Below are 16,288 nucleotides of genomic sequence, written 5' to 3'. Positions count from 1 at the left end.
GTTGTGCAGTGTGGCAGATCATGTTATGGGGAAGTTTTCCTGTGCACTTAAGCATGAAATAGTAACTGCAGACAGAATTAGGTCTTGCATGCATTTCATGGAGCCTAAAGAATTGCCTATGTTAAATTGCCTGAAATTAAAAACCTGAAGTGACAAATCCCAGGACTGGATAACTTTTCAGAAATGAGCACAATGTGCCTTTGTTTAACTTTGTGGGGCGTTCGAATTTATTGATGATAGCATCACGAACAATGGACTTGCAAACTTATGTCAGCCTGCAAGTTAGAGAAGTAGGGAATGTACAAAATCAATGTTTGCGTAAACATTCCTAAAGGGAGGCGGTCAGAGTGTTGGTAACACAGCGGGGTATCTGGAAGAGCAGCGATGCTGGCACAGATTTACGTTGTTTACGTTTCTTGTTTACTGAATGAGTAGGAAATTGCTGTAAGTTTTAATTAAATTCTGTGGATGTTTTGGAAGCCCAACCTTCTTCCATTGTTCCAGAAGTAGTTAAATGACTGAAGAGTTGTAGTAGTCAGGCTCCCTACTTCCTCTCTGTAGAAAGAACCTACAATATCGGGCTAGTATGTTTCTCTTGCAGTGTTATCTGTAAGCTTTCCAAAGGGAATAACAGATTTATGATTCTGTAGATGCGGCTGGCTAATTCTCCTGCATTTTCTGCTGTTACTCACTTCGTACTGCAAGCTGTAGAGTGATTGCAATTATCATAGTAAAAAGGGAATTCTGTGCGAAAAATATGAAATAAGTAAAAATCATTTCATTTTAGCTTTAATATATTGCCTCATATAATCTTGGGATGCCCAAGGATGCTTCATGTTCAATAGTTTTCAAAAGTCAAAGAATGCATTCAAAGTATTTACCATCAAAGTGTGCATACATTATACATATTTGAGATTCATTTCCTTACAGGCAGCCACAAACAAAAGAACCAGTTAAAAAAAGACTCAAGCACCCAATGTGCTAAGAAAGAAAAACAAATGGTGCAAACAATAAAGGCAAGCAAATTTGCAAATAATGGCTTAATTTGAAATAACAGCTTAGAGATCTGATTGATTAAAGCATAAATTATGTAAAAATAGCTAAACCAGTAGTGCTGATTTCCAGGAAAAGTACACCCATTCCAGAATTGGAGCAGGCATTTGAATTCCTGTTGACATCAGCAAGGCTGAAGGTTTCCCGCCATCAGAAGCATGCATAATTTCATCATGTCTATTTCCATCCTTATTGACAAAATATTGAACTAAAACAATTGAAAATTAATAGCAATAGAGGGCTACTTAAACCTCAGAGTTGTTCCACCATTCAAAACTTCTTCTCCAATTTCCTTCTGAAATGTATTCAGTGTCTTGATCTTGACAACTATCTGGAGTGAAGAAGTGGAACCTCTGCCCATTTGTGCTCAATGATCTCTGATTTTGATAGCTTTGCTTTTAGCCCTCGCTGTTTCCGTGGACTTCCATTACAATGCTTTGGAAGCTTAATTTTAAGTGGTTGTTATGAGGTAGATTGTCAATGGTAAGATCATAATAATTCTTCTGTCAATACATCATGTTGTGTGGATTTTTATTCATGTTTCAGCCATCTCCTACTACGCTCTTCCAAAGGTGGGTTGAGTTGGTCTCAGCACCACATCTCTGTTGTCTCACCTCCCACAACGTGGCAAGCAGAACACTTCTCCTAGCCTCTATCCCCACGCTGGGTCTTCAGTAATATTGTATGTATTCTCTGGATTGCTGGAGAATGAACAGAGATCTTACGGAGGTATAATGAGTTATATAGATGGGGTGAATGTGTGCAGGCTGTATGTCCCTCAAGTTGGGTGAAACTAGAACCTGAGAAGTTTAGGTTTAGGGTGAAAGGTGAAATATTTAAGAATCTGAGGGGGCTCTACTTCCCTCAGAGGATGGTGCGAGTGTGGAATGAGCTGCCAGTGGAAGTGGTAGATGTGGGTTCAGTTATAACTTTTATAGAAGCTTGAATAGGTACACAGATGGGAGGGGGCATGGAGACCTGTGGTCTTTATAGTCTGGGTTAAGATGGATGGCTGAAGGACCTGTTTCTTTGTTGTAGTGTTCTATGACTCTATTTCTGGGGGCCCTTTTTTCCCGTCCCCTGCATTCTCTCCCCCAAGCCGACCCTTGGATTGCTTCTATTTTGTGCTATTTGCTAGGTGTTTGGTGCTCTTCTCTGACAGGTATGCAGCAAAGGGTTTCAGCCTAAATCCTATTCTAGCTCTTCTAAAACATTCTAATGCAGCTTTAATCGTCTTGTTAGACAAATTATTTATGTGAGACCCAATTCAACGTTAGCACAAAATACAGTGACAGCTAAGGACACCAAAAAGAGTGATATACATTTTCTAAGCTAATGCCAGTCCTGAAGAAAGATCTCAGCCTGAAACATCGACTGCTTATTCCCATTTATAGATGCTGCCTGATCTGCTGAGTTCCTCCAATGCATTGCTGTGTATTGTTCTAAGCTAATGCATCTGTGGTGGTGTTTGGAAGCGCTGTATTCAATTTATGCACATTTCCTTGTAATGAGTAAATAATCAGGAAACATGTCAGTGAGATTTCTTAAAAATGGATTACAAGGTCACTTGAACTGAAACAATCAAGCAGCACCATTAAACATGAGAATTTTAAAATTCTAAATCTGTGCTCATAGAGAGAGGACTTTGTGCTTTTGGAGGTGATTTCACATTTCTGTGGGCAGCAATGATAGATGATGTCTTCCTGGCTTTAGATTCATTTGCTGGGTATAAATGGTCGTAGATGTCTTTCACCATCTTGGGTTCAAGGATTAACTTTATGAATGCGGCCATCCAATAAACTGGCCTAACGTGGAATGTGAATCAGAAGTTACTGGCAGTCTCTGTACAGTATTTCATCATTGATTTTCTTCTACCGCTGAAATACCTGGAGTCTCTGAAGCCCCATAAGTACATTACATTGATTTGTGGATCTGCATGATATTGTGATGTGACCACACTGATATAGAAGTGCAGCAGACCCAAATCCATCTTCTGAGGCAGCTTAAGGTGGATTTTTTAAGAAAATGGAAGCTTGGAAGTAATTCTTTCACATTCAGTACTGTGCAAAGGTCTTAGGCACATATATATAGCTAGGGTGCCTAAGATTTTTGCGCAGAACTGTATTTGTCACCTGGGGCAGAGAATGAGTTTATAAATCTCACAGGATCAAAGGATGTTGGGATGGCAAAGGGGAAGTGCCACAGGAGGGGTATGGGACTGGTTCTTACAGTGCTGATGTAGGGTTTAATATGGTGGATAATTTTGAAACAGTGAAGTTAATGTAAAAGGAGGATTTCACATTGGGCATTGACTTGAAGATTTCTCCTGTATATTGGGATACAAAGACATCCCTTTAGAACAGAGATGAGGAGGAATTTCGAGCAACACACACAAAATGCTGGAGAAACTCAGCAGGCCAGGCAGCATCTATGGAAAAGAGTGCAGTCGACATTTTGGGCCGAAATCTTTCAGCAGGACTGTACCCTTTCCCATGGATGCTGCCTGGCCTGCTGAGTTCCTCCAGCATTTTGTGTGTGTTGCTCAGATTTCCAGCATCTGCAGATTTTCTCGTGTTTGTGAGGAGGAATTTCATTAGCCAGAAGGTGGTGAATTTGTTGAATTCATTGCCACAGTTGGCCATGGAGACCAAGTCACTGTGTATATTTAAAGTGGATGTTGATAGGTTCTTGATTAGTGATGGCATCACAGATATTACAGGAGAGTAGAGCTGAGAGGGAAAATAGCCATGATAGAATGGTGGAGTAGACTAGAAGGGCCAAACATCCTTAAGGTCTTAGAGCCAACAAATCAGCCTAAAGAGACACAACACACCCAAAGCCCGAGGAACTCAGCAGGTTGGGCCGATATGTGGAGGAAAATAGACAGTTAATGTTTTGTGTTGAGATTTCAGCTTCTTGCTTGCTCCTCCAGCTTTCTGCATGTTGCTCCAGGTTCCAGCATTTTCAGTCTCTTTGTCTCCAGCCTGATAACACAGACTCACTTCCTGAAATTTGATCACTCTTTTCAAAAAGACAAACATAGAAGTGATTTTTCTAATTAATTGTAGATTCATTGATTTAAAAGAATATGCCAGATTAATGACCAATACGATTATGTTTGTGATAGTTAGTTGTTCCAGTTAAGAATAGTAGAAAACAGCAGAGCATGATTGGATTTGTCTGAAATCAGGAATTTCCGGATTGACTGGTAACCTGCCATTTCTTGTTTTGACTGCAGTGCAAGTGTCGGGTGACTCTTTTAACAAAAAGTTTTTGAGCCAAACAACTTTGTTGTTTCAGCTTCAGAAACGCCCATGGCCACTTATTTCTTTTCCACATAAATGCATCCAATTGAACTGATTGAAAGGATATTTCCAGTGGTTTCTTTGATTCTCAAAAGCAATTAGATGGTCAGAGATTATTTTTATTGCGATAAAGAAGCTTCTGGAGATTAGAAGTTGGTAGTAAAATGCAATGGAGAGTCTCTTTTGGACAATTAATTGATTTGAAACATATAATTGTTTCAGTTGTCCAATGACGTAAGAGTGTGATAGATATATAGCATGTGATCTTTCAATTGTTTGCTTTCAAGCAGAGAACAAAGCAGCTTTCGGGTTAATTGCTGAATCTTTTGTTTGATGATATGAAATTGAAGCTAAATTAGTCTCTAAAGTCCCAGTTCACCTATATTTTGAACATAATGCTTTTATTTCAAAGCTGATAACCTTGTATTGAACCTTATAATGCTTTTATATAGTATTTTAACATCCCACTGCAAAAAAGCAAAAAGCAAAATTACACAGATATTGATAGTCAGCCTCTTAGGACATTATTAGAACAGATGAAAATAGCTAAGTTTGATCCAAGAAATAAAAGTGTAAGGAGTATTTTAAAGCAGGTTATGGAAATAGTGGGATGGAAAGATTTAAGGAAGAAATTCCTGAGCTTAGGATCATGACAGTGAAGCAATTGCAAAGAATGGTAGTTGAAGAATTAGACACAAAACATCCCCTTCCTTTCTGGTCCCTGATGAAGAGTTGCAGTCCGAAATGTCAACTATTTATTCATTTCATTAGATGCTGCCTAACCTGCTGAGTTCCTCCAGCATGTTATTGTGTTGCTCTGGATTTCCAGCATCTGCAGAATGCCTCGTGTTAATAATTAGAGGAATCCTTTTTTGGGAGGGTTATAGGTTTTGATGAGATTATACATGGGGAATAAGGATGCAGGGAATTAAAAAATTTATTTATTGCTGAAATGGGTGTCAATGTCTGTTAATGAATGAGACAGTGTGACAGTTATTACAGAGCAGTATTAGTTTTTATGCCTTCAAGGTTATGTTGAGTGAGGGAAGTTGTCTAGGATTGGAAAAGCCAAGAAATAATAAAGGTGTGGATGAAGAATTCAATGGGATGAACTAAAACGGGATGAGACTTGGGGAATATTATGGAGTATGGGGTTTCCAACCTAGGGTCCATAGACCCCCCCCCCCCGGTTAATGGTAGGGGTCTATGGCATAAAAAAGGTTGGGAACCCTGTTAGAGAGAGACCATTGAGGGGAAATAAAACAGAAGTGTGTTTAGATATGTGAGAGGCAAGTCAATTGATGAAGCAGTTCAAAAGTGTGAGACCCAACAGGCAAGATTGGGGTTTTCTAATAAGGGATTTCTCAAATCAAATAGGAAAGAGCTGATTTAATTTCCATATTTGCTCATGTCATGGAAGGAGGCTGTTAAGTTCGTTGTATCTGTGGCGGCTCCCAGAGAAACCTCATTGATATCTACTTCTCCTACCATCCACCTACATTGGGGATAATTTGCACCAGCTACTTGATGCCCCAGCCAGCACAATCTGGTACTTACAAGGAGAACATGCAACCTCCGCAGAGTCGGTGCTGGAGGTGAGGATCAACTCCGGGTTCTTGGATCCAAAAGGCGGCAACACTCTCTACAGAGTTACTGCACCTGACCCATTCGGCTGGCTGGGATTCTGAGTGACGATGAGATTTGCTTTCAGTGTGTTACAATATAGTACAGGCCCTTTGGCCCACGATGTTGTGGTGACCTTTTAACCTGCTCCATGATTAATTTTTAAAATATTTATCCATTTACGCTATGAGGGCGTCACCAGCTAAGTCATCATTTATTGCCCATCCCTAGCTGCCCTTGGAAAGGTGGTGATGTGCTGCCTTCTTAAACCACTGTAGTCCCTGAGGTGTAGGTACACACACAGTGCTTTCAGGAAGGAATTCCATTATTTTGACCCAGCGACAATGAAGGAACGGTGATATGTTTCCAAGTCAGGATGGTGAGTGACTTGGAGGGGGATTTCCAAGTGGTGATGTTCCCAAGTATCTGGTGTTCTTGTCCTTCTAGATGGTAGTGGTCGTGACTCTGGAAGGTGCTGCCTTAGGAACTTTGGTGTGTTGTTGCAGTACATCTTGTAGATAGTACACACTGCTGCAACAGTTCATCGAACACCTTCCTTCCCACATAGCCCCCAGCTTTTATTTTATCACATCCACGAGTCTCTTAAATGCCCCTGATAGACCTGCCTCCGCCACCACCCTCAGAATGTGCCCGACGCATCACCACTGTTTGTGTGAAAGACATATCTCTGACACCCCTTCTAGACTTTCCTCCAATGACCTTAAAATTGCACCTTCCCATCTTGGGAAAAGGTCATGGCTGTCCATTTATCTATGCCTCTAATATCCTATACACCTTTACCCAGTCATCCCTTGCTCCAGAGCGAAACTCTCTAGCTGACCCAACCTATCCTCATAAGGCATGATCTCAAATCTGGGCAGCGTCTTGGTGAAACTCCTCTCCATACTCTCTAAAGCTTCTTAACTTTCCTACAATGAGGCGACCATGTTTATCCCATTTCAGTCTGGGATTCAAGTGGATCAAGTGGATTCATTGGATTCTTTACAACAACCACTTTAAAACCCTTTACTGTTGCTTCAGCTGAAGACAGCAGTGATTGGTTACCGGTAATCACAGGCTGGTGCATATTTCTCCTACACTGCTTGGTCTTCACTCAGCAACAATTCCAGCCCATTATGAACAGTTCTGTAGTGACATTGTACACAGAACCTTGCAAAAGCACAGTCCAGAAAGAGAAGGCAGAGGGAATCAATTCTCTAGCCTGATTGTGGTAATAATTATGGAAACATATTCATTTTACTAAGAGCAAAGATGAGCTACTAAGTGTGTAGTGGAAAGTTCCAAAATTCCTCAATATAATGAACACTTTCTGAGTGCTATCGTCAAGAACATTGCATGTTGCATAATTCCAAAAATAGAAATGACCTGTCAACTTACTTCAGCAGCTTTGATAGGTTATTATTTCAGGAATTTATCAGTACTATCTGGTCAGACAGAAAAGATGTATCGCTAAACTTCAAACAAGAGCTGTCACTATAGGATTGTTAGTCAGAAGTTAATTTAGAGATGAAAAATTAAATTTATAAGCAGCTCTCACATCCTGAATGTATCCCTTTTTACTTTTCATGTCATCTTTCATGAAACTCTAGAAAGTTGCATTTACTGTTATAATGAAATGCCTCTGTCAGTCTTCTGCAAGCAGTGGACATATATTGTGCACTGCACTCTGCTTCTGAAGATCAGCTCTGTTCATGTCAATGGAATTGCAATTGTGAAACAGCATACATTATGATTTTATTAATATTTTGCATGATTAGCACATGTAACTGAGAAAAGGTTTCTACCTCATGCTTTAAGGCAGAGGTTCCCAACCTGGGTCTATGGACCCCTCAGTAACTGGTAGGCTTAAGAAAGCTTGGGAAACCCTGCTTTAAGGGATAAATGTTGATAAGGATACTAGGTGAACAGGAGAGTAACTTCATCTTATACTTTGCTTCAGTGGCAAGAGAGAAAGTTAAGATTGGATAGGATTGTTTAGATCAGTGGTTGCAACCTTAGGGGGCTGAGAGGGAAGCCTGTAATTCTGGTGGTAAGACGTGCGGACTGAGGGCCGGTGATAGAGTGGTCATTGAATGTTTGATAATAATTTAGTTGGAGAGTCCTCAATAAAAGACTTTCATGCAGTTCTCTTAAAAGGAATGACCCTTGACATCATCAGGCAGTAATGAGGAAGAAAGCATATTTTATTGAGTCTGAATGTGAGGCTTTCATTCAGAAAGATTGGGAACCTCTGGCTTAGATCTTATCAAAGTTCATCAGTATGTCAGCATGGTAAGAGCAAAAATAACGCGAGTAATGCTAATCTGACACAAGAAATGGACAATAGTTCAATCAGAATTTGAAGGAGAAAAGATGAGTATTTTAGATGTGATCCATTCAATAGAAATATTGATTTACGTTTGTCTTTTAGATGTAAATTTTTCTGTTATGCATTTCCAGATATGTGTGAAATCAATGTGAAGCCTCTTTGAAAATGACCTTATGTTGCAGATTTGATGATACAGTAAATTAATTTTCATAGCCTTGCCGCTGGAATATTTATCCTGACACATCTCTGATCTTGTGCTTTCCAGCCGATCCTTGACTTCTGAAACAGACAGGTCAGTTTCAGCTCCTCTTCTCAAACCAGCTGCTCCCTGTCCTCCGCAGCACTCTGAGTACACCAAACCACTGGATGATGCTGAAGTTTTTCAGGAGCTCCCTGAGGAAATTTCATTAAGGTATCAATGTATAACAGTTATAAATTCAAACTTGAAGCTGAGAAACTTATTTGATTTTCAACATCCTAGTTCACTAATTCCTTGCCACTTACTTGCTGTCTATTCCATATTTAAACCCAAATCGTTAATCGTGCAATTCTCATGTTAACAAAAGTAAAACGTAAAGAGAATAAATTGAACTCATGCATAATCGTCCGTAACTTTTGTCTAATTGAAAAACATTCTGTTTGGGGTTTGAATATATTGGCTGATGCCTGGCAGTAGTGACTGATGTCATTCTATCTGAATTAGAAGGAAATATTCAATAAAGTTCCGGTTCATGATCTTTGTTGCTGTAAGTGTATGTGCATCTGGGGCTGTCATAGTGGAAAGAAACGTACATGAGAGGATGATGGATATAAGAATGTACAAAACAGAAACATAAGTGCATGGCCGCTTGAGCCTGCTCTGTCACTTCATTAGATCATGACTTAAGCTTCACTCTCGTGTCTGTTCTTCATAAAACTTGAATCCCCCATTGATCAAAAATCTACCTCAGCCTCAAGTATATTCAAAGATTCAGATTCCAAACACTGACGTAAAGAATTCCAGATATACAGCTGTCTGAGACAAACAATCTTTCTTATCACCATCTTAAAATGGACCTCTACTCTGAATCAGTGTCCGTACTTTTTCCAGATCAAGGGTTCCCGATAGGGGTCCATGGACCCCTCGGATAATGGTAGAGGTGCATGGCATAAAGTTGGGAACCCCTGTTCTAGATTCTCCCACATGAACATACATCTTCTTAGCTTGGCAAACACAATGAATACACACAAAACGCTGCAGGAACTCAGCAGGTCAGGCAGCACTGAATAAACAGTTGACATCTTGAGCTGAGGCCCTTCTTCAGGGCTGAAAAGGAAGGGGGAAGACACCAGAATAAAAAGGTGGGAAAGGGGAAAGAGGCTAGTTAGAAGGTGATAGGTGAAGCCAGGGGGGTGGAAAAGGTCAAGGACTGGAGAAGAAGGAATTTAATAGGAGAGGGGAGTGAACCATAAGAGAAAGGGAAGGTGGAGCGGACCCAGGGGAAAATGATGGGCAGCTAAATAGAGGAGAAAGGCCAGAGTGGAGAATTGAAGAAGAGGGGAGTGGGAGGGAATTTTTTTTTACCAGAAGGAGAAGTCGATATTCTTACCATCAGCTTTGAGGCTACCCAGACAGAATATAAGTTGTTGTTCCTCCACCTCCTCTTGACCAAGATGAAGCCATGGAAAAACATGTCAGAACAGGCAAAACAACGAATCTTGTTTTATTTGTTGGGGAGTTCTTTTTTTACAGGGCCAGTATTAATAGTTTTTGTTTGTTATTTTTTATCTTTCAATCTCCTGTGCATAGATCACTTCTTAGCAGGTTGAACTTCAAGTTTTCGTCATGACCATACAGACCCAGGGTATATTGTAAATGCCAAGAGAATTTGCTTCTGACAGAGAAGTGGCATGCACTAAAATCATGATAAACGTAGACTGCAAAACTTATATTGGCGTAAGTTAAACTTTCACAAGATATACGAGGAGTGATTGATATGAGGAGTTATACAGCTCTCGTTACATGCACATGCAGGTCAACTCTTTGAGTTATTATACAGAAAGTTTGAAGTTAATAACTCATCTCCTTCTACCTTAGGCCACAAACTTATCAATCACCCCTGCTGTGGACACTTTCTGGAGGTCCAAGATCCGTATGCTCCATGATCGCCGGACTAAGTGTGTAAATGTAGGAGGGAACTATGTGCTAGGTTTTCCAAAATTGATTCCTTCTACCTTAGGCCACAAATCTATCAATCACCCCTTGTACAAAATAATAAACATAATGACATTTGAAGAAAATCTAGTCCACCATAGAATTAGGTTTTCCAGCTAGATTCAAGAACTAGATGTCAGTGGGGAAGAAACTGTTCTTGAACCTTAAACTTTCATGATTATGTCTCTGAAAACAAAGAATAAAATAGAGGTCAAAGTCCGAACTGAATATTACTCTTCCCATGATTTTTTTTACCTACTTAATTAAACTATGTAATGTTTGGAAATTAAAATAATTACTTCACTCTTTCAGGGAACTTAAATTAGATTATTTTCAAATTGACATCTTTGGTTTGAACAAAGAAAGATCAGGCAAAGGTCTGGAAAAAATATTGGCATTAGTCTTGGAAGTGTAGATTGGAAAAAAGAAGAGAAATATGAACAATTTGTTTCTCTATAGTTTGTGACTGTAGAATCTTGCAAAATAATGTAACCTTGGGAATCCTCATTCAGGGTTACCTTTGAAACTATATGCTTTAAAGCAGGTAGCTATTTTCATCATCGCGTATTTAGGAAGATAATTCCAAGGTCATATAAATGGCAATGGAGTGAAGATTGGTTGACTGGCAGGAGGCAAAAAGTGTGAAGAAAGGGGGCCTTTTCTAGTTGGCTGCTGGTAATTAGTGGTGTTCCACAGGTGTTGGTGTTGAGACTGATTCTTTTCATGTTATATGTCAGTTGTTTGGATGACAGAATTGATGGCTTTGTGGCCAAGATTGCAGACGATACGAGGATAGGTAGATGGGCAAAGAGTATTGAGGAAGCAGAGAGTCTGCAGAAGGATTTAGACAGATCATGAGAATAAGCAAAGTAGTGGCAGATGGACTGTTGTGTAGGGAAGTGTATGGTCATGCACTTTGGTACAAAGAATAAAGGCGTAGACTATTTTCTAAACGGGGAGCATATTCAGAAATCAGAGGTGTAAAAGGGCTTGGGAGTCCTCGTGCAGACTCCCTAAAGGTTAACTTGCAGGTTGGATCAGTGGTGAGGAAGGCGATTTAGAGAGAACTAGCAAAAAAGAGGAAGAACGCAATGTCGAAGCTTTGTAAGGCATTTGTCTGATGTACCGGCATTGAAGAGGGTCCATAAGCTGTTTATGAAAATAATTCTGAGGATAAAAGGGAGAAACATTTTGAGGAGCATTTGATGACTTTGGGCTTGCACTTGCTGGGATTTAGAAGAACAAGGGGGATCTCCTTCAAACCTTTTGAATATTGAAAGGCCTTGATAGATTCGATGTGGAGTGGATATTTCCTGTAGTGGTTGAGTGTAGGACTAGAGGGCACATCCTCAGAATAGAGGAAAATCCTTTTAGAACAGATGAGGAGGAATTTCTTGTGCCAGAGGATGGTGACTCTGTGGAATTTTTTTCCATAAATGGCCATAGAGGCTAAGTCATTGGGCATATTTAAAGCGGAGGTTGATAGGTTCTTGATTAGCATGGGGAGTAGGCAGGATAATGGGGTTACCAGGGAAAATAGATTAGCCATGATAGAATGGCAGAGCAGACTCAATGGGCCAATTGGCTATTTCAGCTCCTGTATCTTATGGTTGAATGGCCTTATGTAGTGACAAAAGGTTTTAAAGTGGAAGTAAAGTGTTAATACAGGGAATCAGCGTAAGAAAGCTGAGTATATATTTTCTGATACAGGGCTGTGTTAATTGCTCACATCGGAAGGAGTGAGGTCATAGTAGGATCTTAGATTGACAATAAATCCTAGATTGACAATGGAAGCTAAAGGAAGTTTACAATAACTTTGTGATAAGAGTTTGAATTTAATTTGGGATAAACAACATATGGGTATCAGGATAGGATCCTGAACTGATGTCTCAGCAAGAATTGTGTCATTTAGCCAATTCTGATATGGGGAGATTGAGATCTTAAAGTCTACTAAATGCATTGGATAATACGTTAATTTGTGTGGACGCCAACAACTAAAATCTCCCCAAATCTCCAGCCAACCTGACACGAGGAAAGATTTAGAAGTGGGCATATCATATTTTGAAGGAATACTTTGCATGAAATCAATTTAACACATATTAACCTCTTTCACAATATAAAAATTTAAAATACTCGGCAGTGAATGTAGCAGCTGTGGGGAATGAAATGGGCTTAACATTTCACGTGAAAGATCTTTTGCAAATTTTATAAATTCTGTTGATATCTTCAGAAGCTATTAGACTGCGGGAATGTTCACATTTATTTTGAGTTTATATCAGATTCCTGACATCCGTAACTTTTAAAATTATTTTGGTGTCCTTGGTTTGCCTTTCAGGTGTCCTTTAAACTTGCCCTTCAATTCAAATTTTCCTTCTTTATTTTCAATATAAATGTTGAATGATGTAAAAGTAATCATTTTATGAGCTGCCTTGCAGTCTAATTTTTAAAGCTATACCAGATAAATTATTATCCTGACGTGCCTATTCTTTATTTACCAGTGTATCCTTGGATCCTGAAAAATCAGAGTCATTTCCAGCTCTTGTGTCCTCTTCTCCTTCTCCACTGCACACAGAACCCCTGAGAGATGCTGAAACTCTCCCCAAACACCTTGAACAGACATTAAGGTACTAATGCAAAGATCTGGAAAAGTAGCCTTCAAGTGGAGAAATCTTTTGATCAGAGTTAGAATTTTCAGATTTTCAAAATAGATATTTCAAATTAAGGTTCAAATTTTCTGAAGTATTTTTCGTAATTTTCTCTGATAAAGATATGATTATGTCATGGTAATTCTTTTTTGAAATGTTTAAAATAGCTTAATGTAAAGAACAAGCATGTATAGAAAAATTTTACAGTAATTTGTTTGAATAAATATATTATGTCAATCAGTCAAAACAAGGATTCCAGTAGCTAACTGCTTGCACTACTTCTGGGTATAGAAGAGATCTATCAATGAAAAATCACATTTCAAGTGTTGCCATCAGTAACTGTGTGATGTCAGACATGGGCTGTAGTTTTGATGACTGATAGAAATGGCTTTCAATGATGAACCATGTAAGTGTTTATGCTGACACATTCCTGTCCTGTATCTACCAGTATTTCTGAAAAAGAAGAGTCGGTTTCCAGTCTTATTCCTGTTGTCGCTCATTCTCCACAACAACCTGAGTACTCCAAGACGTTGGATGATGCAAGCATTCTGCAGAAGTCATTTGACCAGGCTCCACTAAGGTATCATTGTAGAGAATATAGAGCAATTTTTTAGGAGACAGTGGATGCTTAGTATCATTGTCTTCATGAAATTAGCAAGTACAAGGGCAACATAATGCAATTCATTAAATATCTACAGCAGAAAGTCTTCTAATTGGTAACCTTATTATTGTCAAACGTACCAAGATGCAATGAAAAGCTCTTGGTTGCAAGCTATCCAGACAGATCGATCTGAACATAAGTACATTGAAGTTGTGAAAACAGAGTGCAGATTATAATATTACAATTACAAGGAAGTGCAGTGTTGGCAGACAAATAAAGTGGAAGGTCTGTGGCAAGGCAAATTGAGAGATCAAGAGTTCATCTTTACAGTATATGAGGTCCCTTCAATGGCTAATTTACTCACTAGAAAAACAATCGAAAGATTGCAGTTTAAATTGGAAGTAAATAATCTTAGAATTACTTTCCCATGGTATATGTAACCTTGTCTCCTTCACTTCCGATGTAGGTTGAAACAATTATTTCTGGGAAATTCAGATCAATGTTTTATTCTTCCAGGAACGTTCAGATAAAATTATTTTCCCACTGACTCCTTTGATTCAACCAGAAAAGCTCAGTTAATATCTTGGAAATTGTTTCTATTACCCCCTGTATCTTCAATATTATCACTCTGTATTCTGGCCTCACTTAAGAGTTTGGCCCGTTTTCACAAGCTAGACAGATAGATAACTCCAGTCTCGGTGTAGCTGAAGGTATTTTTATTATTCACCAATGCACTACAGTATGCAAGGAGCTGGTGTAAAAAGGCAGTATTTCTCAGCATTCTAACGAAAGGCAGATTCAAATTCCTTTGAACTCAAACAAGTGCTTCTAACTACTAAATGAAATGTACGAATGATTATATAATGGCTGACCTTATGTCGAAGGCTAATTGCTCAACAATGCGATAGTAAGTACTTGACAACAGCTGTGAACCCACAAGTAAACAGCGAGATCTAGTAATCAGAAATAAAATAACAAACCAAATCAGGAAAGACACAACACTCTGATTTATCAAGAGGATTTGTCAGCCATATAAAGACTGAATTAATTATATGACTTGAATAGTTTTTTAAAGTTAGTAACTGATGAAGCTTAGTGAAGCAAAGAGATCAAAACAGGTTTGGCAAGAGGAGCTGCAGTGTTGAAAATTGATCTGGAAGCCAACAACTGTTTCTTCTGCGCAATAGCGTTGATGACACATTGAATTAATTTTCATAGCTGAACCACATGAATGCTCATATTGACTCATTTCTGATTGTACGTTCAGCAGTGTTCCCTTGGCTTCTGAGGAGGAAGAATCACTTCCAGCATTTTTACTTGCACCTGATACCCCTCACCCTCCTCAGGACTTGGAGTGCACCACTTCTTTGATACTTCCAGATCGCATTGAGCAGACTCAAATAAGGTAACAATGTGAAAAATCAGTACATTTCAAGCTGAGAAACTTGATGGTCACAGTAAGGCTGACTTCTTTTTCAGGAGAACTGTTTCAAAATTTCAATAATACAATTACAGGATGCCCCATGTTTAAATAATTTCTTTAATTCAGGAATGTTGAGATCAGCATCATTGGATTGCAAAGAAACAGCTCTCGAGGATATGATTGCTATTCTTTTATGATTTTTTAAAATTAGAAACATCAATAAAGGAGCTAATTCAAGCCAAAACTACAGAAAATGTAATACAACTAGACTTACCATAAGTTTGATAAAGTGTCAACAGGTGAATTTTCTCTTAAAGATTAGCTCTATTTTTCATCTTGTGATCACCATAATTTTCTCCCTCCCCTCCCCCCACTTTTAAAGTCTACTCCTCATCTTCTTTTCTCCAGTCCTGCTGAAGGGTCTCAACTCAAGATGTCGACTGTACTCTTTTCCATAGTTGATGCCTGACCTGTTGAGCTCTATTTTTCACACTGCATATTGAAACATACAGTGTCAAATTTGTCATTTGTGTCAAATCAAATCAGCAAATGTTGTGCTGGGCAGCCACAAGCGTTGCCTTGCTGTTGGCACCAACATAGCACACTCACAGCTCCCTAACCCTAACTGTATGTCCCTTAAATGTATGAGGAAACTGGAGCACCCAGAGGAAACCCACACAGTCATGGGTTAAAGGTACATCTTCTTACAGACAGCAACAGGAATCAAATCATGACGTTGGAGTCGGCACTGTAAAGCGTTGCACCATTCACTATGCTACTCTGCTGCTCCTTTCTGATTGCAATGCTTAGATTTGTGTGTTTGAGTCTAAGGGCTGTTGTACTTCTCCAGATAAACTCAATAGATGTTTGTGGCTAAGCCACACGAATGTTCAGCATGATTCACTTCTGAATTTGTGTTCACCAGTGTTCCCCTGACATCTGAAAAGGAAGAATCAATTCCAGCTTTTCATCTTGCACCTGTTGCCCCTGAACTTCCACAACTTGTTGAGCACACTGAGGCTTTGCCTGAAGCTGAAGTTCTCCAGAGTCACCTTGAACAGCCACCATTAAGGTACTGAATGTGGAGAAATTAAAAAACTTAACTTTGAAGCTGA

At 39.2% G+C, this 16,288-nt stretch overlaps 1 protein-coding gene across 9 annotated transcripts in view; it reads left to right on the top strand.

Annotated features, from left to right (window-relative positions):
• Positions 1–16,288, top strand: part of LOC140715456 (uncharacterized) — a 274,016-nt gene that overhangs the window by 109,805 nt on the left and 147,923 nt on the right. For 8 of the 9 annotated variants that reach the window (XM_073027670.1, XM_073027672.1, XM_073027673.1 and 5 more), the window contains 5 exons: positions 8,576–8,722; positions 13,003–13,128; positions 13,598–13,729; positions 15,018–15,155; positions 16,099–16,245. In XM_073027670.1, coding sequence (XP_072883771.1) covers positions 8,576–8,722; positions 13,003–13,128; positions 13,598–13,729; positions 15,018–15,155; positions 16,099–16,245 — 690 coding nt within the window. The remainder of the gene's footprint in view (positions 1–8,575; positions 8,723–13,002; positions 13,129–13,597; positions 13,730–15,017; positions 15,156–16,098; positions 16,246–16,288) is intronic. The other variant, XM_073027667.1, reaches the window with a different exon arrangement.

This window comes from Hemitrygon akajei, chromosome 23 (genome assembly GCF_048418815.1).
Source record: "Hemitrygon akajei chromosome 23, sHemAka1.3, whole genome shotgun sequence".
Lineage (NCBI taxonomy): Eukaryota > Metazoa > Chordata > Chondrichthyes > Myliobatiformes > Dasyatidae > Hemitrygon > Hemitrygon akajei.
This window is presented reverse-complemented; position numbering and strand designations above follow the sequence as displayed.